The following is a 24192-nucleotide window of genomic DNA, read 5'->3' as shown; positions in this document are numbered from 1 at the left end:
TGGTCATAATGTTTAATAAAACGTTTAGCTGGTTAACTATAGTTTTCTGTAACTCCTGATGTTCGCTTTAGGAGTTTTTTTCAAATGTATCTTAATATGTTAAAAATACTGTCAAAAAAGAGGCAGTACGTTTTGTGCTCTATATATTGATAATAAAGTTTTCCTTTTCGGATTTAAATCTACTTGTACGTTAACTCATAGAAACAGAACCCTCTGTTTCTTCTAACTACTATGCTCTCATTTCGGTGCGGTATGATAGACGCAGATAGTTGGATTGTTTGTTTAAAGTGGGGTTATATAAAGTACTCTTCCATGGTTATATGTTCTGTCTACTGTAGCCAATTTACAGAAGATGGTCAGCACACGCTCAGTTTGGAGAAACAGACAGGAGTACCAGCAGGAACCTAAGCAACGTACTGCTGTGGAGGAAATCTATATCAGTGTAAGTGTTCTATGTTCTTATTTTCTAAATTTAGAAAATGTTAACACTTTATCATGCTGTCAGATAGTCTCCTCTGACGGGGAACTAAAGCTACACTGCCTTCACAATCACCGGACTCCTTTGACGAAAACGGTAATTCCTTGGAGTCTGGGGTTATTTCTAGTTAGCTTACATTTTCACAAGGTAAGATATTTGTTTTTCACCCAAATATCGCAGTAGCGGAAACTTTTTAATATGAAAATAATCTTTCAGAATTCTGTCATTATGAAGGGGGGAAATTATATTGTGATGCAGTTCTAGCATCTGGTGTCAGCTCTGCTGTGTGGAAAGGAATATCCTTCCATATGTCCGACCATCAATCAGTTATTTTTAAAGCTCTGTCGGCCCTTCTCTGGATCTCTCTCTTGCATCTTTAACTTCTGTGGGTCTTTGAAAACCTTGTGTAAAAGCTTCAAAGTGACTTTTCTGCCTCTGATATTATATCTAAAAATGCTCACTTTTCTGTGGTCATGTTTTCCATACAAGATTCCCTTTCTAGGTCTATTTCTGGTGTTGAAAATAATAGTTGTTGTCAAGCAGTTCTCTCAGGAGTGTCCTCATTCAGAAATCATTGTTGGTGGGTTACGTTTCTTTCATCTTTTTTCTTTTTTGAGAGGTGTTTGAGAAGGTGAACTGGGAACATCTTGCAGAGGCCACTTTTCAACTTTTCCTTAAGACAAAGGAGTTGAAGAGAACTTGACAGGTCATGCCTTTCTAGGCCTTTTAAGTCTGGTTATGAACATTTCCCAGAATTGTGGGACTGATTGAACTTTCCCGTATTGAATATCGGTGAAACTTCTGTTTTAATCCTCTCATATCTTAGCACAGCCGACCGTGTGGCAGAATTCTTTGCTTGGTATCAGTGGCGTCAATTCAGCCAAAGCTAAGGTATGGCAAGGTTACTAGTCACATGACTTAACTACAGTATCAATCAATATACATGCCCAGCAAATAATCATAACAAAAGTGACAAGTCTGCTATGTAGCTTTTCTGTGTGGTTAGGAAAATTTGAACTTTTTCAAATGCAGCCTCACTCACATCCCGCTAGCGCAAGTAACTATGGACACAAACACTTAACTACGCACGTCAATCAATCAATTCAGTCAAATGCGCCGTTACGCATCCGTTTTCAGCACCATGGATAGCAAGCGGCAGGGTTAGACAGCAGTAATAGCCTTTCTGACACAATTTCACTCTTTCTGTTCACTTCATTCACTATGTAATTGCAACAATATCACGTGAACATACCAGGTAAACTGCTGTAAACTGTTAAAGTCCAAATATAAAGAGGAGAGGGAGGGAGGGAGGGAGGGAGGGAGAGAGGAGAGGGAGGGAGGGAGAAGAAAAGAGAAAGAGAAATCATATTAATAAGATGTTTGGGTATCTTACTTTGAGATGAACTTTATTAATTATTCCACAAGTGGATAACGGCGGGTCCTCAAAGCAGCAAAGTTATTGACGAGTTCATCTGCGTCCAGGGATTTTACGACAGCAGGCTCAACAGCCATCAACATGAGGTTTGTGAGCCTGTCATCGCTCATGGTGGTCCGCAGGTAAGTCTTGACTCTTTTTAAAACGGAAAAGAATCTTTCGTTGGATGCAGTGGAGACAGGAATTGTTGCTGCGATCTTGAATAGCTTGATGACCTCTGAAAAAGCGACAGACATGGTCTTCAGTCGTGTCAAAGCCAGCATTATGTTTTTCTCCTCCTCCACGTCCTCCTTCATCTCAAGTTCAAGGAAAGCTTTTGCTGTGTGACACTGGGAACTGAGAAGGGTGGTGTCGATCAGTTCATCATAGAGTTGTGCAAACTGTTCCATTTTAACTACATCCATGAAATGGGGAGATGAACAATCAAATGCCTGGATAGCATTAAGTAGCTCATCATTATCTGTAAATCGGCGATCTAACTCAGAGATGAAGCGGTCCAGTGTTTCAAAGTATAGTCTTTTTTCTTGGTCATCTCCTGTTTGTCTCTGGCCACTGGATGATCCGACAATAAACCCTGCCAAGGCTTTGGACACACTCCGTGCTCTTGCTGGTCGCAGAGGGGCAGTGTCGCTGCTTGGGAGGCCGAGCTCTGTGGAAAATGCCTTGGCTCTGCTCAGTGTGTCCTGGTACTCTTTATCTGACCTCATCTTTTCCAGCTGGGCCTTAGTACTCCGTATGAGGTTGGAAGCCATCGTGATTGCAATGTCTTTTGTCTGAAGCTGTTCAGACAGTCCATAAGTGAGATTTAAGATTTTTTCTAGGACATGAAGACGCACAACAAAAGTGACTGTCAGCATATTTGTCCGAAGTCCAGCAGCTTCAGTTGAACCCTCTGCATGAGCGTCAATAGTGGCATCTAACACAGCTAGTATAGCCTCGTAGCGCAGTTTTATCTTCTGTAGAGCCCTATACCAATACAGCCACCGAGTGGGACAGGTGCGCTCCAAGTGCAGTATTTTGTTGTGTCCCAACTTCTTTTGAGCCTCAATGAAAAGCATGTGTCTGGTATTGCTATTTGCAATACAAGTATATAGTGTTTGAACAACACCAAAAAACTCTGCCATCTCTGGTATTTCAGTTATCGAGCTCACAAGCACAAGATTTAGTCTATGTGCATGACAGTGTATATACGCTGCATGCGGCACTTTTTCACGTATTAAAGCCTGCACTCCACGCACATTACCCCGCATAACACTTGCACCATCGTAGCATTGTGCAACACACAGCTGAATATCTAAACTCGATAATTCCTTTATTATTTTCTGGGCCAGGGATTCAGCTGTCAGGTCCTTCATGTGATAGGTTCCAATGGCTCTTTCCTTTATAATCCCGTCATGTACATAACGGATCAAAATGGCCAGCTGCTCCTTCTTAGACAGGTCTTTCGTTTCATCCACTAACACTGAAAAGTACCGTGCTTCTCCTACTTCATTTATGATTATACTTCTGATATTTTCCCCAATAACTCTCACCATATCATTCTGGGCTTCTGGGGAAGAATAGTGCGCATACCTGCGTTCCTGTTTGCTTTTCACGTTCCTGTCATCTGTTGCAATAACGTCCAAAAGTTCAAGGAAATTTCCTTTATTTTCATCCTCATCTCTCTCGTTGTGGCCACGGAGAGGGAGGGCCTGTCTTCCCAGAAATGACGTGATTTTGAACAAGGATTTGACGTGAGCCCGGTTCTCCTGCACCTCATCTGTCCTGTTTGCGTCAATCCGACTTGCGATGGATTCCTTATGTCCGCTGATCACAGCCTTAAAGTTAGACCACGCTAATGCAGCACAATTGTGTCTACTGCTCCCTTGATGATCCCGGAGATTTTTTTTCATGTTCTTCCAACATGTGTATCCAGTGTCTATGAACACACGCAGTCCATGCCTGTCACCTGTTAAAGTTGAGGCTCCTCCAAAATGACGGCATGCAAAGCAATAAACTGCATCTTCTTGAGCAGAATATTCAACCCAGTCATATTCCTGATACACACTGACATTAAAGCGTCTTCCATTTCTAGTTGGGAAGTGGGTCAAACGAGGACGCCTGAGTCCGTCTGTTTTACATCCACTAATATCCTTCTTCTCTGCTCCAGTTGACCCAGAGGCTGCTACTGCTGCTGCACCCGGGCCTTGACCTTCCTTATCGCTGTCCACGTCTGATCCAGCTCTTTCAATCTGAGAAATTGGTGGGGACTCAGACTCGGATTCAATTCGAGAAGTCGGTGTGGACGAGTTCTCAGCCTCCATGCATGTAGTCTCCGTCTCCCTGTTAGCATCTGCATCCCCGGCGCAGGTGCTGGAGTGGCTAACAGCCTCGTTAACAGCTTGAATCCCACCTTCACTACCTGGTCCTTCTCCCTCTGCTGCTGGGGCAACATTGGAGCCATCACCTTCACCTGCCTTTTTTTTGATAAAAAAAGATTCTAAAGTTCTTTGCTTTCTTTTCATTTTAGTTAATTAGCTTAGCCGAAAAATAAAAAAAACCGCGATAACATGACCCGCTCTGACCTCCGGCGGCTTCTCGTCAGGAGATACCACATTTCAAGATAGGGAGGGGGGATACGTTACGATAAGTATTGGGAAAGATAATATCTAGACTAGAGAAATCGATTGTGTTGTTCTGATTTTCATTTGTATTTAATTTATATGTATTAAATAATAGAATAATCAATACAAATTGACACAGAGTAATTCCATAAATTTATTTTTTTAAAACGAACATTTACATTTTCCCCTGGAGCCAAGGTGTGGCAGCTGCCATACCTTGCCATACCCAATTGACGCCTCTGCTTGGTATTAACTGTGCGGCTGTAAATTGGTTCAGCTTCTCTCTCTTATACTGTACAACCTTTTCCTTTCAAATTGAAAACTCATCAGACAGTAATCCTCTGCTGACAATAACAGGGCCAGGGTTGCTCTAGAGTTCAACCTTTACTCTTTTACTGTTTTGTGTCTCTTTTCTATAGTTCCAATATAACATTGATTAAGTTACCACACAGTCTAATCTTATAATGAGTTCACTTTTAATTTAATCATCGACCTAGCCTTTAAATAATTTCTAAAGTAAAATTCTTTCACTGATTTGTTTTCCGCATTCATCCTTGACATGTGGTCCTTAGAGCTCCAAGAGCCTTTTTGTGATGGCTAAAGAGTACAATATTTTTGGATGAATCATCACTTTTTAATGGCAGACATTCATTGAATACTTTGGTAAAGCAAGAAATTCGAGAAACTTTTTTTTTATTTCCACAGTGAAATATCTCAAAAAGACTAAACCTCTTTTTGGGTGGGATTGAGTTCTTACATACTCTCAGAAGTCATTCCAGAGATGTTGAAACTTACAGGTCTTACAGGTCTGAAGTCTTACAGGGGTTTGCACTCAATTGATCCTAAAAAGTCTGCCGGGCCTGACGGCCTCGACCCATTCTTTTTAAAAATTGCAGCTCAGATTATAGCACAACCAGTAACTGATATTTTTAATCTCTCCCTGTCCACTCACACACTGCCAGCTCTGTGGAAGCAAGCTCTGGTATCGCCCCTCTTGAAAGCTGGTGATCCCACTGAGTTAAATAATTATCGTCCTATCTCAAATCTTTCTATGTTATCAAAGATTCTTGAGTCCCTAGTTTCTACTCAGCTAAAACTTTTTTTAAATTCACACAACATCCTTAACCCTATGCAATCTGGATTCAGATCAAAGCACAGTACTGTGACTGCCAGTCTGAAAGTCTTAGATGATATCAAGGCTGCTTTGGATAACAAATCTGTTTGTGTTGCATTGTTTATTGACCTAGCCAAAGCATTTGATACTGTAGATCACCACATTATGTCTAATGTTATGTTGGTGTCTCGTTTCGGTCATAATGCCATTTGTTGGTTTCAGAGTTATCTAACCGACCGTACTCAATGCGTCAGGTTGGGTAGCACTGTCTCTGACCCTGTCACCTTGGAGAAGGGCGTTCCACAGGGCTCTATTTTGGGGCCTTTGCTCTTTTTATTATATGTAAACAATATTTGTAATCAGATGCAATTTTCTACCTATCATATGTATGCTGATGACACTATTGTATATTCATGTGCTCCTTCTCTGGACATGGCCGTTTCCAATTTAAAATCTGATTTTATCACGCTGCAGCATGCACTTCTTGATTCCAAACTGCTTTTGAACAGTAAGAAAACCAAAGCAATGCTTTTTGGTCCCAAGTCAGCGTCCTCTTGCCTCTCCATTGACACCCTTGATGGCGTCTCTGTGGAGTTTGTTGATATCTACAAATATCTTGGCTTTTGGTTGGACAGTAATCTGAACTTCAAACACCATATCGAAGTTCTAACAAAGAAATTGAAATTCAGTCTTGGCTTCCTTTACAGACTTAAATGTTGTTTTTCAACTTCATCCCGTAAAAGGTTGGTCTCTGGCTTATTCCTGTCCCAGCTGGACTACGGTGACACCATTTATAGATTTGCCTGTCCCACTGTCTTGGCCAAACTTGACCCACTCTACCATGCTGCACTGCGTTATATATCAAATGCACCCTATAGGACTCATCATTGCACACTGTATAGCCTAACTGGATGGTCCTCACTCACTATGCGTAGGATGCAGCATTGGTTTTTATTAATGTATAAAGCCATTTTAGGAAATCTTCCACTCTACATATGTGCCAGATTTGCTCCAGTTTGTGACTTTTACAACCTCAGATCCAGTGCCTTGATACGGTTCCAGGTTCCTGCTGTGCGGACTGAGGCTGGAAAAAGGAGTCTCTTTTATTATGGTCCTTGGTCTTGGAATGACCTTCAATCACGCCTCAAACTGACGGCACTTGTTTTTATAGCCTGTTTTAAATTGAAGTTGTCAGAAGTCCTTACCACCAGCTGCTCTTGCAGTAATAAGTAGTGCCTTTCTTACTGTCCTAATGTGCACAATGTAGTAACTGCTTTTTTTCGTCTTTTGTTTTCTTAGTTATGTTCTCTGTATTTTATATGTTTGTGTTATGTGTTATGTGTAACGTTGTTGCCTTCTTGGCCAGGTCAGCATTGTAAATGAGATTTTATCTCAATGCTTTTTATCTGGTTAAATAAAGGTTAAATAAAAAATAAATAAAAAAATTAATAAAAAAACCCAGAGCGTTTTTAATCAAGGGAAAGAAAAACTTTTAAAAACAGGAAAAACTTAAACCAAGATCATGACCATTTCCTTGTTTGCCAGAATGATGGATGTATAAAGAGAACTGGATACAGTGTTAGAGGCTGGGCTCCGTTCATTCCTTTGAAAGTTGCTCTGTGGCGCATGAAGCCTAATTATTCTGCCTCTCAAGAACAAAGAAAACAGGATCATCAGAATCTCGATGCATAGAGAATGCGCACAAGTTGTAGTACCTTAATTTAGCCACTGCAAAATGTAGCATCCACGGCAACACACTCACTCCATAATCGTCCAGGAGCGACGTTTGGTCAGGGTCCCGTGGCATGCAGTTGTGACGCTCCTAGGCTCCTTCAGCTTCATAAAGGGACGCAAATAGCTTTCAACTGATTGCAATGTATTCCCATCTGCGGCAGGATTTGACACTCATGGAAGCACGGCATTCGTTTGTGGCGGCTGCCCTTAAAGGCAATGTGAGCGTCCATTCCCATTGGATAACGGAGAATTGTACACCCGGAAGTAAGTATTCCCCTTACTGTCGATTGATTTTACAGTGATATCTGCACTACTCATCGACTAAAAAACACCAGATTATCCAACCCAGTCTCACAAAAAAACGTGTAATAACTACGTTGGTCCACAACGTAGGACGTAGTATTTCTACAAAAACGCCTCTGAAATTGTAAGATCCCTACGGTTTTTCACCATGCATTCCAATGGCTGGCGTCTATGTCACGTGATCTTCACATTTCTCCCTGCAGAAAAAAAAAACATGGCCGAACTTCGGTTTATTCTCGGTGTAAAATGCATATTTTAAAGTTAGTTTGGCCATTACAATGCGTTTTGATGTCATTTGATGCGAGAAATATGAGTTGTTATTTCAGATTATGTGTGCAGTGGATGTACATGATCTTTAGTTTGCTAGTTATTACGAAGATTACTTCAGGAAATGGTGTCTATACAACGTTTTCATTGTTACCAAGGTGGTTGCTAGGGACGCTGCTATCGATATTATTTCTGTTATGTTGTGTAACTGTTTAATGGTGTTATCTTTATTGCTACCCTCTTCCCCGTCAATGTAAATTGTTGGTGCAGAGCGCAAACGTATTAGTTTAACAAAATCCGCATCTAAAATGGTGCCATAGATACCTTATTTTCCCCTGTGCAATTCCAGTCTCACATGTCACATCACATCGTCATAAACAAATACCGGAAACAGACCGAAAACACTTTATTCCGAGTGTGCTTGCTTTTCTCTTTGGAGGTCATCACATAACGGCATTGTAATACAGGGTTCGGCTGCATTAAATATTACATATCTGCCGTAGTTCTCTATTTATAGAGCCTTGATGAGAAGACTTCTAGACAAACATGAGGAACTGCCGCCAACACTGAAAACGTGACGTGGATCATAAATATATCAGCAATTAAACATCTTACATTTATTTTCACAAAATGCATCTCCCTACAGTATCAACACTAATTCGGCTGACTATTATATTTGATCCAATTGGTAGATAGGCTGTATTTACACCATAAACGTGCACTCCTGATATAAAGGGACACCTAGTGGTTAAAGCATGTTATTGAATTTCATTATTTTTATTATTAGATATTAATAGGATCCCTATAAAGTATATTCATTACTCGTTATTCTCTACTAATAGTTAATTAAAGACGGTATATAATGACTATTTTGCACATCCCTTTCAAGATTTCAAGATTTCCTAAGGTTTATTGACATATACGTATATACAAACGGTGTAGTTATGCAATGAATGAAAAACTTTGTGTATACAGTACCTCCAGCAATGTTAACTATGTTGAAACACTTATTTTAACTGATATTATACATATGTATTATACTATTATATAAGATGTATGTAGATAGTATAAGAAATGTGCAGAATATGACAGTTTAATGGTGGAAGTATACACAAATATTGATAGATGTCTTGTGATGCACTGTTGAGGAACCTGCAACCCAAGTTTTTCATCTCCGGCCTTGTCAGGTATTGAACAATCAATAAATAAAGAACACAGAATTATTTAAATATAAAACACAGAATTTGTGTGATTGTACTAAATGATTTACAAATAAACACCACTGTATATTTACAAGTGTTACACATGCTGATGTAACGCAAATGTTTCCAACTTGGGATCAATAAAGTATATCTTATCTTAAGATGATCGATGGCTACACTGCCATATTTGCAAAATGACCTTGACAAGTGCATGTTTCAGGCTTATCAATTAACAACAGGAGGGGTCACAAACATAAGACCAACCGTTAAATAAAGCTCTTCTGACCTTAGCTGTCATGTGGGTATATATATTAATGCTGCCCATTATGGGCACAAGCAATTTTCAACCATTTATTAATTATATGTTTTAAATTTGAGTGTTTCCTATCCCCTAAACCTCCAGGGATGTACACAATATACTGGCAACTTCTTATTATGGGAAATACGAAAACGTATTTTAAAACTACAACTCCCATTAGAGACGTGTCATAGATAGAGAACATGTTGCGAAACACAATAGCCAGCATGTGTAGTTCTGGGGACGGGGTGGGGGAGGATGGGACGCGGCGGGGCGGACCCGTTCAAATCCAGTTTTTACGCGGTGGACCCGTTCAAATCCAGTTTTTGACAGTGTGCCGTGGTTCCATCCCATTTCAAGTGTTGTTCGACACTCGGCGTAACCCTCGGAGCACACTCTCCAATCACAGAACTTGAGGACTATCACGGGGTTTGTCAAGCGAAGAGGAGAGAATACTTACTGTACTTCCGGGTCTAATATTCTCTAAAGCAAATGAGCTGCTCCGACCCTCGGTCCTGACGGACTCCAACTTGTGTTTATTAATCAAACAAATAAATAAACACAAGGATAATTATGTGTTATTGTTGAGTAAATGGAGAATTGCACAGGGGAAAATAACGTAGGCTATCTATACCACAATTGTAGATGCGGATTTTGTTAAACTAATACGTTTGCGCTGTGGACCAACACTATACATTGACGGGGAAGGGGGTAGCAATAAAGATAACACCATTAAACAGTTACACAACATAACAGACATGATATCGATAGCAGCGTCCCTAGCAACAAGTAACAAGTAGTTAATAATAATAAAAGACATTAAGAAAAAGGCATTTTAAACAGTCATTAAAAAGCAACACAATCTACCTGCATTGCATTACTCTAAACGTGTAATAACGTGCTTTAACCAGTAGGTGGTTTGGGTTAAAAAGCTGTCAAGTTTACAGTGTTAACAAAATAAAATATACTGCTGTTTCTGGTTTAGTTTACGACGGATATATTTAGTTATTGTTTTGATATTTGTAACACAAAAGCGATGGGAAAAACCCACAGCAACACAGAAAAGATGCTCTTAACATGACCCAGCGGTCTAGTAGTTCATAAAAAACAATAATATCAAAACAAAATATTACTACTAACTTTATTGTGAAATTCAAACTGAACGGTAAAGAATAGTTTCCGGTCTATTCTGAGCCTGATCTCTGTAGATAAATAAAAATAAAGAACTACGACAGATGTGTAATATATTTAATGCAGTCGAACCATTTATTACAATGCATTCATGTGATGACTTTCAAAGAGTAAAGCAAGCACTGCTGAATAAAGTATGATTTTATCTTTCACGAAACGTTTTTTTTCATATGGAATGCAGTTGGAGGTCAACCAATCACAGAGCTTGAGAACTAATCACGGGGTTTGTCAAACAGAGCACATGTTGTAGTCCTAAACGATAGCTGGGGATTCTGGGTAGTATAGTGTCTTCTGCCATCCTTTACTCCGAAAAAATATTTGTTTCTCCGAATCGAAGGGGAAAAATACAAAAGCATTGCACACAATTTAAACCAATCAATGTTGTGTAATTAACAAGGATAATCTGGTGTTTTTTAGTCGATGAGTAGTGCAGATTAGTGATGGCAGTTTGACACTGAAGCTTCGAACGGAGCTTCAAGCCTGGACTTCCTATTCCATAGAAGCAGTGCTTCGAAGCTTGCTTCAAATCACGTGACATGTGACGTCCGAACCAGCAACTGCTTCATTTCGCGAATGAATCAACTCACTGGTTCGCCGTCCAATCAGGTGATTCAATGCACTGCCTCGTCTCGATTCTGACAGGTGACAGGTTGAAACAGTTTCACATTTGAGCGCTTCAACACTTTATAACCACTCTAAACAATGCGCAATGTGTGGGTTGTTGTCGTAGTTTGCATTGTTGCTGTTGAGTTGTTGTTGGCATTGTATTTTAATTGGATCATTATAGAGCAAGCCAGGAAGATAAATAAGTCGTTCTGGCTCGTGAAACACTTCGAAATGTGGAGAAGTTGTGAACAAAAAGACAATGAGTAATATAAAAACACTTTGAAGTTCTAAGGAATTGATAGCCCAGTGGATAGAGCCAGCGGCTAGGATGCAGCGATATCCTTTGTGCAGCTGGTTCAAAGCTCGGAATAGTTCAACTTTTAATCATTGCTTTTCAACTTTAATACTTTAATAACTGATAAAAGGCCCTCTCCGCCCAAATAAATGTCAAGCACTCTCGAGTCTCTTCTCAATAACCCAATACACACTATTATCAATCTTTAATTGCAAATAGAACATGATATTCAGTCTTAGTGTGTGTGTGTGTATCGAATATTTTTCAAGGCAAAGATGCGTTAAACCCACTGCAGCCTTGCACTTCGCCAGGAGAGGTCGCTGTAACTGAAGCTTCGAGAAATGAACCTATTTCCGACACAATTGTCCAAGTGGTTCGACGCTTCATTCAAAGCTTCATTTTGCCACCACTAGTGCAGATATCACTGTAAAATCAATTGACAGTAAGGGGAATAATTACTTCCGGGTGTACAATTCTCCTTTATCCAATGGTAATGGACGCTCACATTGCCTTTAAGGGCAGCCGACACAAACAAATGCCGTGCTTCCATGAGTGTCAAATCCTGCCGCAGATGGGAATACATTGCAATCAGTTGAAAGCTATTTGCGTCCCTTTATGAAGCTGAAGGAGCCTAGGAGCGTCACAACTGCACGCCACGGGACCCTGACCAAATGTCGCTCCTGGACGATTATGGAGTGAGAGTGTGTTGTCCAGGGAGTTTAGCCCAAGCCTGCAGGAAGTGCGCCGGAGTTTGATGAGAATATTCGTTGTGGCCAAACGGCGGTACTACACTTCCGTTTGGTTGCTGGTCCCGGAAACACTTTTTCCCATTGACTTACATTGGGAAAGAGTGGTCTGTAACTTGTTGGATATTTTTTTTTTAACTAAATAAACTACCCAGTATGAACGTTTGTATAGCCCTTATTAAAAACATTCGTTCCTCAAGTTGTAAAAATGTGCTAATAACGTTATTCTGAGAGATATTTCCCTCGACATTATGAACGCGCATCTAACCCACGGGACCGCGCCGCCCGGCACGTTCATGTGACATGTTCAGTACTACATGAGTTTGTCTTTACCCATGGATGCACGATAACAACGGACCATATCGCCTTACTGCCATCCCACGGAGCTGTAATAATGGATATATTGCACATGTTTGCTGTAATTCATCATTTGTAAAATATTATACTACATGGGCTGTATGATGTAAATCTTCTACCGTAAATGTTGTATTAAATAAAGTTAATATTACCGACGTAGATTAACGTTCCTGTAGCTTCTTACTGCACTTGCAATATACCATTAAAAGAGTTGAACGTAGCTGTTTGCTATTAGGCCGACTATATATTAAGTCGTCATATTTATACATATATCAATAAAGATATGTGTCAAAGCTCTAATCAAATTAACAGTTGTATTAATTATAATTGTATATATAATATGTATATTGCCTGTGTTGTATATGTATACACACAAATGAACAACCTTGTGTTTTTTCAAAAGTTTTACAAGTTCTATTGTAGTGTTTATTTTAGTGTTGTTTTATTCTTATCCACATTTTGATTTCAGAGCACAGGAGAATGCTGGGCACAACATCATGCTCAACAGTGAAGCTGGCAATGCTGAACAAAACCAGTTATAATATTTATTCCGCTGAAAAAGTGAAAGCTTTACAAAAATGTAATTAAAGATACATAAGCATTTCAGGTAGAAATTAGCATTTTATATAAAAATTCACAAATATAAGAAATGAAACCTAAAAGAGATGTTAACAAATGTATATCTCTGATGGCTGGCATAGTAGAACTAGGTGAACAAAATAGTGACAAAAAATGTTAATACAATGAAAGCTGAACAAGGCCAGAATGTGGGTGAACAGAGAGATGGGTACATTTGTTAGTGGTTTGGGTGGAGAGAGTGTAAGGCATCCTTGCATTAAGTTTGACTGCCCTGACATATTTCTAAGAGATGGAGTTCATTTCACCAATTTGGGAAATTATGTTTTTAAGTAACCTTAAACAGTCCCTTGTGGCTACAATCTAAAGTGGTTCTGCATTTTGGATTCAAGCCTCAACAGGATATGTATATTTAACAAAAATAACTTTTAAATTTGACAGGGCAGCCCTCCTTGTGTCTTCAGTTACTCACACTATTTTTTTTAAATGTGTAATTTAATTAAATTGTTCAATCACATTCTGTGTTCTTCCTCTCTCTTAAACTTTAGTCCCCTTGTCTTTTTCTCTCTTTCCCTCACTCAACTTACTCCCCTTGTCTTTTTCTCTCTTTCCCTCACTCATCTTACTCCCCTTGTCTTTTTCTCTCTTTCCCTCACTCATCTTAGTCCCCCTGTTTTGTTTCTCTCTTTCCCTCACCAGCCTCACCCAGCTGTGGTGTGTCTGTTCTCTTTCTTCTCCATTTTGGATGTGGCCCAGGAGGAAGCGCAGCCACTTCAAGACACTGGTATGGGCCTACGTGCTGACGACACAACCTTCATCGGCCAGATCACCGACGGCGACGAGACGGCGTACAGAGAGGAGGTCGAAAACCTGACATCTTGGTGCCAGGATAACAACCTCCATCTCAACGTCAGCAAAACCAAGGAGCTGATTGTGGATTGCAGGAAGCAGCAAAGAGAGGGACACACCCCCATCGCCATCAATGGGACTACGGTGGAGAGAGTCAGCAGCTTCAGGTTCCTCAGTGTCCATCACGGACACGGCTGCATCACGGCCTGTTACGGCAGCTGCACCGCCCTCAATCGTAAGGCTTTACAGAGGGGGGTGAAAACTACACAGAACATCACCAGGACGGAGCTGCCATCCATGAAGGACCTTTAATCCCAGCGGCTCAGAAAGAAAGCCCTCAGTTTATGTTTATGTTTATTTTAGAAATGTTTTGGCCCATTTGTTCCTATTCTGCTAATGGTATATTGCAGGATATTTAAGTCTCCCATGTACTTTTTAAATTAATAATAGTATGTTCATCTTGATGTTTAACTTGTAATATTGTAATCATCTTAGTTAGAAATGCTGTTTCCACCCCAACCTCTGCTGCTGAATGATTTTATATATTGTTACTTAAAGTGCTTGTCTTTGATATTATAATGATTACACCAGCCACAAGATGATGTTCATTGGAGGCCTCAAAGCTGGGTGAAGGTATTGATGCACGGATCAATGCAATCCTTTACAACAGCATTCCACTATGGTTGGGGATGTCTGTAAAAAAAGGAGAAACAATCTTAAACCAAATAAGTGTCGCAATATAGGGAAACAAACTGACAAAAACATCAATTAGATCAGAATACATTTACATTGTTACAGCAGAAAAGAGCCAAAGAGAGCCTAATGTTACTCAAAGTATGCATAAAAACAGTATTGGTTACCAAGTGGTTTCATGTACAACCCACACAAGTATCATGCTAAATGAAGCTCTGTTGCTTGGATATCACTAGATCCTGATGTCAGCGTAATATAAAAGTACATAACGATTGATGTGTAATTTAGCATAATTTACTAGCTAGCCGCTAGCTGCTAACTGCCACCTCGTTAATATAAATCCAGTACCATGCTGTCATGAACGTGCGGTGCTGTTACGTGTATGCAAATTCACGTGCTTGATGTGAACGAGACTTTTGGGCGGCGTGGTTAAAGTTGCGCATGCTCTATGACCGCACATACGGGTACTTCTCAGGCATGCCGGATAATCTGTGACGTTTCGCTCTCTCAAAAGTTGGGCCATTTTGTCATCATGCGCCATTGCAACTCTCATAGGAATGAATGAGGCCCCGCCTCCCACGCTGTATCCAGTTCTTATTATACATCCATGGTTTAGCCAGAAGCAGTCATAGAAATACTTTGTATCCAGTTTTAAGCCACACTGTTTAGATACCCATTTTAAATCTTGGTCTTTTTCAACTACATATTTTCACCAGATGATTTTAGTCATGGGATCTCAAATTATCAGAGAAACTTAGCAAACATTAGCGCCACCCAAGCAGGTTTAAAACAGGAATCTGTTTTATTGCATGTTTTTACGAGTTTGTTTATCATAAAAGTTTAGTGTGGTACAAATGATACCGTTTGTTACCAAGCACTAAACACATGTAGGCTACAGCTGAAGATTTATGGGTATACCGTATGTTGCACAGTATTGCACATAGAGCCATGCTGCTGAGGCTACAAAACTAGATATTACACTATCTTATATTGCAACAGCATCTTTCCAAACTCTCCATTTTTTTTATCCTGAGCTAACTCTTTTGTTGCTGTATACTTCAGAAAAAGTCAAACTTTTTCATTGTTCATAGTCTGAAGTTATTTATTTGACACAACTGTAAAACACGTCTCCAACATCTGGCAGCCGTTAGTATCAAAGCTGACGCTGGCAGTAGAAATCATCTCCCCATTTCCCATTAGTTCCATTATTGATGTGTGTTTGTGAGCACAGATGGATTGACCGGCTTCCTGCTGAGTCTGTCTGCCAAAACGCAACCGTGAACTCATGATGCTCTAATGTTCCCCGGGACCTTTGTTGCGTGTCATCGTCAATATCTGTTGTGTGTCTCTTTTCAGCATAAACTGTTCAATTACACCATGTATATCATACCAATAACCTCCCCATCCATTAGAAGCTGCAGCAACCCTTATAAGTACATCCCAAAAAGAGGTTGTCCTATTGATTTCAACAATCAATCACTTTGATGTTCTCATTTTATCTTGTTTTGTTCTATCTTGTCAAAAATGTTTCTTATATACCTTTTTCTTCTAAAGGATGAAGTTATAACTTAGAAATCATTTGAATTATTTGGACATTTTTGGCCCTAAGGAAGATTAATGTTATATTAAATCATGTAAATATATAAATTATAAAAAATAAAATGGAAAGCTACCTGAAGAATCAAAAGCTTGAATAAAATAAGAAAAATAAAAACACAGATCGGTTAAGTTTCCACCATCTATCCTCAAAAGACACTTCTGAATGTCAGTTAGAGCCTTAGATAAAATATTAACATTTGACGGATAACCTATAAATCTCCTCTTCTAAAGTAAACAAAAACATCTCAAAACTAAAGGTAAAAAATGAAAACTTCATCTGTTCATCTGTACAGAAGAGGCTTGGGGCCACTTGTGAAAAATTAATTTCAGTTCCTAGTTTAAAGTCAAAATTCTGAGAATGAAGCAGCACGTTGATTACAAAGTCTCAACTTATGAATATACATTTTAAAAATAGATTCTAACCCTACATTACTAATGCAATGTGGTCCTAATCATCTTCAGTTTTTTGTTTATTAATAACATAAGTGAATGACACTTCTATAAGAGACTGGATTTCAAACAATGATAAGACTTCATTTTGAAAATAAATCAACTATCTTCCAGAATGCTCAGAGAACAACTTCCAGATCAATGTCAGGAAAGGACGGTGATATTGGAAAGGGAGGAGTAGACAGACTCCTGTCAACATTGATGAATCTGAGGTGAAGCAAGAGAGCAGTTTAAACTTCCTGGGAATCAAAAAGAACTTGCGAGAACAAAGAAGGCAAAATCTTGTTACCTTACAGAGGAACAATGGAAAGCTTCCTGACTGGAAACAATACAAACTGGCAGGTGTTGTGTTTGTACATCATTGGTGACCATCTACCAGGCATGATTCGTTCTGGTGAGAACAGGTACCTTCAAAAAAGCCACCAGGACATCAGGACAATGCAGTGTTGCAGTGATGACATATTTTTGTAGGCCGACCCAGAAGTTAGCATCGCAAGAGCTCCCTCGACAAAAAGTAATAGGAATTTTCCATTGGTTAACTGTGGCAAACAGGTTTATGTTACCAGTTACATGTTTTGTTCAGCAGGATAATCTCCAAACATCAACACAACTTTTATAATGGTTGGTCAATTTATTTGCCAAAAAAAAAAAAGCTAACTATGTGACTGGCTAACGTTTGGCGTGATAACATTTAGTAATGTCATTTAGCCACTAGTTAGCAACTACCGTTTTTAAGACACGTAAAAGCTTCGGACGTTCAACACTGGGGTATTTACTGATATATTTGATTTCGTAGAATAACAAAAAAGTCTTGTAAGTTTTGTGGGAATTCTAACCAAGAACGGACTGAGGAAACCAATGAGAAATGCTAACTCAGTTCTGGGTCTATGACTCAGCAGAAATTCCTCAGCAACTCATCCTCCACAATCCACCACAAAGCATAGTTCCTTTCTTGTTATGTTTTGTTATGTTGCAGTGTGTTTTATTAATTATGTTTTATTAAACAATTTCCTCGCACAAGCATGTGTTGTACAATGACAGTAAATTATCAGTGGATTTTCTACACACCAATTTAATGTCATAGAGTTTTACTCACAGACTTAATTCTGAGGGTGGAGCTTGTTCTATGACGTGATGTGGAATTGAGTTCTGTGGGACTTTAAGCTGTGTGCCTCCAAGAGATGAAATCAGACAAAGGTCTTTTAGGAAGATGGAATCTGATATATATTCTCATACACACCTCAGTGCTTAAGTGAGTCCATTAAAATTTCATGACCAATTCTCAAATGCTGCACTAAGGTCTAAAAGCAGCTGAGCGATCTTCTGCCTGCATCCAATGAGTTTCTAGGAGGAATTTTCTCAAAATGATGGAGGTTGCATTGTGTTCCTACAGGAGTTAGACTGACTCAACCCAATAAACACAATAACTCAAATAATTTATATTAGCAAAAAAGGCGAACAATAGTATATTCTATGTCTCTGTAAATTATATTCATGTCAGTCGTATTTCATCGCCCCTTTAAAAGAGATGATTAGCCTGCAAGGCATTAAATGCAAATAGTGAAATACTTTACAGCCTGGTTTCCATAAATCTGAATAAGAGTGGGTCATTGAACAAGCTGCGAGACAGCAGACATATCTCAAGTTCATGTTGTGCCTTTGGATATGTTAACCTCACACAGCAGTCTGGATGAATGAATGAAAAACAAAGGGTATACGGAGGTCAACACTGCTACAGCTAATGTGCTAAAATGTAAAGTAGTTTTGCATTTTTTAAATGTAATTTATTGATGATGTTTATAAAAGAATAAAAAACACTTTTACAGTATATGCTAATGAAGGTTCATGCACCAACATTATAAAGCAACCTGAGGGTACTTTGGCTGGAATTGGTAAAAATGTAACTTATAAGAGTTTACCAATGTCAATGGAGCATTTTGATAGTTGATATGGTCAAGAACAATTGCTGAATTCTTCAAAGCAGTTTAATATACATACATGTAAACCTGCATTCTTTTTTGGGGTCGCTTTGATGCATCGCAGCAAGCTGTTTATTTGGAGTCGAACTATGTATTACTTTTTAGCTGTTTTTGGTCCCTCTCCACCCATGTCTCTGCCGTGTTGACGGGTAAATGTTTCACCCCTCGTAAACTAGTTGCTAATTGTTTGTATGCCAGCTAATGTATGAAGTGTACAGTTTGTATAATTGAGTTATAAACAAAGGAAAACAGCTCCCTGCTACATCTGAAAACAAGCGGGAAACTAGGGGGACTGAATCACAATGTAGCCATGGCGTTAAGCATACCCTGAATTATTGTCTATTTAATTTTTACTGTAATCTTAATTTACAAAATGTACATCCTGCTGAATAAGATTCACTGGGGATTGAAAGGAAGGAAATAGTTACTGAGCTAATAAATGAATTGAAACGTCTATACTTTTTTTGATAGACTTCTATACAGGACTTCCTTTGGAACTACTGGAGTCCCTGGGCTGGACATCAGAAATAATGCAGGTTTAAATTGAATTGGTGGACTTTTCTGACCTGGCGGTTGCTCTTTGGTTTTCAAAACTTGTTTCCATGTGCACTTTGCCCAAGTGGGCAGAAATGTGTTTCTGTGGTTTTATTTATTGCGTATGGAGTGCCTATGTTGTTATTTTATAATGATGTTTATTTTGTACACCATATCTAGTGCAGGTCTGTCCGTCCTGAGAGAGTGGTCCTTTCACAGTTTCTCTACCTGAGTTTAATTCCAATGTGTTCCCTTGTTTATTGGGATTTTGGTGGAGTTATTGGTGTTAGTTTCAAGGGTCAAATGAAGCAAACTTTTAACTGATGGTATTAGGCTATATATATATATTTTTGCGATTGATTTATTAATTTGCAGGCCGTAAAAGCCAAAAAAGAGCTAAAAGACGTTAACTGCAAGGGTGATAATTCTTAGTTTAAATAAATGTTTCTGCACTTCCCTGAGTAAAGACTGGCAGGCAATGTCTCCACAGGAACGGACAGCCTTCAAACTGCTGGCTGGTGGACACACATGAGATCGATCCTGCTACCTTGGCATTGGTAAAGAAGCTCCACATTGAAGCTAACATGAGAGGGCTGCAGCAGATATGGCAGCTGTTCATGGTGGGGGGGTTCAGACAGGGAGGTCACCACCAAGCGAGAGAAGACTAAGTTATTCTCTGTGGCAGTGTTTCACATCCCAAGCCTAGACTCAGGGAACAGAACATTCTGATTCTATTATTCGAACTACCAGCTTCTCCCTTTCAACTCTTTAGCCATATCGTTACACCAAATTAGTAAATCAAGAGGAAGCTGATGAAGTGGAACAAGCTATTAGAAAGTCAATCAAAGTGTGGCTCAAATCTCAATCTGCTCATTTGTATCAAGGCAGTTTAATAGCTGTACATCATAACAGCGCTCTGTGGTATTCAAGACCTTTATTGTCCCGTATGGGCACATTGGTTCTGTAGGGCAAGGCTTAGAAGACAGACTTGAAGAGGTTTGAATATTCTTAAGGGAAGCCTGTATTTGCTCTTTCTATCCATCATTAGACTAATTAGGGTTTCCATTGTGGGGTGATGATTAGAAAAATATTTGAAACTGAGACTCCTTTCTAAAAAGCCATTCCATTATCAAGCAATTCCAGTGATAACAAAATTAGAAATGGTAATAATTTCAGAGCAAAAAATGACAACAATAAAAAAGGAAATCACATGGTTCAATGATTTCAATGACAGATTTCTTGATGGTAGTTCTAAATCTTCACTATATGCTGAAGATACAGTAAGCATGGGGTTATTTCAGAGCCTCAAAGTTATTGTCTTTCAACCTTTCAACACATGATCCGAAAATGAAGAAAACACTACAACATATGATCACTTTCACTGTACCCGTATGCCAAGGCAGGTTTGCCTTCACTAACTGTACCGAGGCTCAGTCATTGGTACATGTTTATTTATAAAGCCATGTTGGGTAAACTACCAATTTATATATGCTCTCTGATCTCACAGAGAGTGGCAAGTATAGCTATTGCCTGAGATCCCAGGATGTGTTTGTATTACATGTGCCAAGTGCTAGGACTGTTTTAGGTACTAAAGCTTTTATGTGTGCTGCTCCTCTAGCTTGGAACACTATGCAATTTCTTTTTAAACTGAGCATTTTGGTTCCCTTGCATCATTTTAAAGCTCGGATAGATGAAATGTTATTAGATATCTGTCCTTGTTAATAGGTTGCTACTGTAATGTATACCCCTGTAATTATGTTGTATTGATGTCCTTTTTGTTTTCCGTTGTTTTTATGTGTAACCAATGTGCTGCAGGTCTCCCTTGAAAAAGAGATCGTTGATCTCAATGGGTTTTTCACCTGGTTAAATAAAGGCTAAAAAATCAAATAAATAAATAACTTTCTAGAAGTGATCATGTTGTTGTCTAACTAAAATAGTTTAGGCAGAATACAAATGCAGTTATACATTTTGGTAAAAAATAAATAAACATTGGGTTTTTCAAATAAGCCATTTAGTTTCAAGTTTGAAAGTATGGGAACTACAATTATGTTGCTTTCTTGCCTATAGTTGAAATGTAAAACAACAGCACCTATCCATCAGATAAGTCGGTTATAAGGCGGCCAGGAGCCAGTTAGCTAGCTAAAAGCCAGTTAGCTAGCCTTTTTCTGTTTGAAGGTAAAGACCCAACTACCAGCATCAATATGGGGATTTCCTCGAATGAGTTTACACTTTTTGTATGAATCATTCCAACAAGACGCATCGTGTTAATTAGCAAGCTTTTGTCAGGCAAACTGTTTTCTCAAGTCTTTATGCTAAGCTATTCTAAGCTAAAATAAGCTGCCTGACTGTAATTTAGCACTTTTTCAAATTATAAAAATTATTCATTAAACATTATTTATTAACCATTAGTAAAGCAATAATAAGTTACACACATTAAGGACACTTTATAGAAGTTGGCACTGAAAACATTTTTATGGGGCTATTTTTTTGCGATTTCTTTTTTGTCTAATTATGTAAGCCTAAATAACAGTTAATATACTGTATAATTGTAGGCTGACGTTTCCATACCTCTTTGACCAACATTTCTAAAGATATTATCTCTGTTCGGTTTCTACTGTCAGCTAATGAGGACTTATTCTGGAGGTTCTGTATTCTGGAGATAAAATATACATTTTCCAGCATAGGCCTATGCATATTTAAACTTTTCTATCTTCAACATTCTCGCATTAAAGGACTTTCTATTATATGCCGATCACTATTGATTTATGTCACTTTTCTTTTACTTTACAGATTTGTTTGACATCGCTGGCCAGTTCATCACTTCTTCATGATTTATATTCTGTTTCTCTTTTGAAATTCAGGCTGTGGACAGTAAAGCAAAGAGAGAGAGACATTAAGGAGGAGTTCACACTGGGACGTCTGGCTTTTGACTCCATCTGCTGGTCACTCACTCGGCCTCCATGTTAATATGTATACAGTATAGTCCTGTGAAGTAAAATAAATAAAAGGAAAGCGGTGTAGGGAATATGTAAAATAGAAGCGACTTCAAAGGAAATCATGTGCAGCAAGCGGAATAAAAATCTCAAATAAGGTCCGGCGCTAGCATCAGGAAGGAAACAGACTTCTTGAGTGCGCTCACACTGAGCTGTCTGGCTTTCCTCAAGTGACACTGCTGTAACCTCACAGCAGACATTACAGAGGAAGCCCGCTGTTCTCTTCCCTCCACAGTGCCCCCGCTCCCCTTCACCCGCCAACGCACCATCAAAAATGCAAAACCATGGCATGGAACCAAAAGATGAAAATGCTCACGGTGAGGGGGGATATCACAGTGGAAGAGATTAGAGCTGGGAGGGGGAGTCTTACACTCAAAGAGAGTTCTGTAATAACAAAACCCCGCGGTGAGCACAGCAGGCATTTATGGATTTGTAGCAGGGGGGCAAAGTATTCCGGCAAACATGGGAAGAAACGGATACAATTAGTTAGAAATGATATCTTTCCACATGTGCTCATTAATTGACCTAAAAAAGAAAGAACAGAAAGAAATGACTGCCTGAAGAAAACAAATGTGACGCCATTACGAGCTTTGATTCTAACAATATGGGACACTTTGAAGGAACATAACCCATTCCCAGTTGGTTAAAGTTACATTTTAGTTTTTTCAGGGAAAAATCCGTCCCACCTAAAGTAATGGATTTTAACGAGCGGTAAAAGGCAAACTGCTTTAAGATAACAGAAAGAGCACCACCTATGGGAATTACATTTCATGAAAAGCTGATTTAATGTTGTTCTTCCATTAGGCCTATAGAGCTTAGCATGTTTTGGAGTGCAAGATTTAATAAAATATGTTTGGGTTAGATTCCCAAAATAAGTTATACCCCACTGTTGGATGTCTTAAGCATCTAGGTTGATAGCGGTTGCTAACAAAATCATTACGCCAAACATTAGCCGCCATTAGCGGTGCAACCATAACGTTTTTAGTTTATAGCCTAACGTTAGCTTTTTACTTGGGATGTCAGAAGTTTCTATGTGTCATAAAATGGCAGTTGCTAACAAGCGACTAAATGAGATTCATAAACATCATCACGCTGAAAATGTAGCCATTTTAGCGACTATGATGTAAGTCGTTTATAGCCTAGCGCTACCTTTTTACTTCTAGCAGTTGTATTTGCGCTTCAACAATCATAAAAGTGATATGAGATTATCCTGCTTAACAAAAACTTTAAGAATTATAAACATGAGTTTGCAATATTTAAAAATGGAAAAATCCCATTGTTTTTTATTGAGGGAGCCGTTGCAATGTTAAAGGTCCCATGTCATGGCCATTTCTACTGATCATAATTCCATTGTTGAGGTCTACTAGAATAGATTTATATTGTTCAATTTTCCAAAATCACATTGGTTTCTCATACAGTATCTCTGTATAGTATGTGTATTCACTCTCTGTCCTAAACAGCTTGTTGGAGCTCCTGCCCCCCCTCCCCGTGAGACCACTGTGCTCTGATTGGTCAGCTCGCCCACTCTGTTCTGATGAGTCCACCACCGTTACAGCGGAACATCAGTGATTATGTGTTACAATGGCGTTAGCAACCAGAAAATGACAAACAGATGCTGCGTGGCTTGCTGCTGCGAGGAGCGGACAGTGTGAGCTGGGTTAATTTCCAAAGTGGAGTGCCATCTGCGAGGCTCCACTAGCACCCACAACATAACTTAACTTTTTGGTCGTCAAAAACATCATCACTACCCAACTTTATGTCAATGTATATTAAAAAAATAAAATAAAGCAGAATTAAACAATATCAATGATTTTCTGCCTTGTCTTACAAACTATATCCCAGTAAAATGCTGGCCCAAGGCATTTTTCAATGATTAAGACCAGAGCCTCG

The 24192-nt window shown here is 39.1% G+C and overlaps 1 protein-coding gene across 1 annotated transcript; it reads left to right on the top strand.

Moving 5' to 3' along the window:
- Window positions 1-587: 587 nt before the first annotated feature.
- On the top strand, window positions 588-14711 carry LOC307047526 (uncharacterized protein). Its single transcript, XM_079694531.1, has 2 exons — window positions 588-625; window positions 13905-14711. Exon 2 carries the CDS (start codon window positions 13992-13994, stop codon window positions 14364-14366), a length of 375 nt encoding a protein of 124 aa, XP_079550657.1. The 5' UTR covers window positions 588-625; window positions 13905-13991; the 3' UTR covers window positions 14367-14711.
- Window positions 14712-24192: the final 9481 nt, after the last annotated feature.

This window comes from Notothenia rossii (assembly GCF_949606895.1).
Source record: "Notothenia rossii genome assembly, chromosome: 7".
Classification (NCBI taxonomy): Eukaryota; Metazoa; Chordata; class Actinopteri; order Perciformes; family Nototheniidae; genus Notothenia; species Notothenia rossii.
Note: the sequence above shows the minus strand (reverse complement) of the source record. Positions and strands in the feature narration are given on the sequence as shown.

Coding starts and splice junctions, on each gene's coding strand:
- LOC307047526 (XM_079694531.1), top strand. CDS start 13,992: ATGGGCCTACGTGCTGACGACACAACCTTCATCGGCCAGATCACCGAC.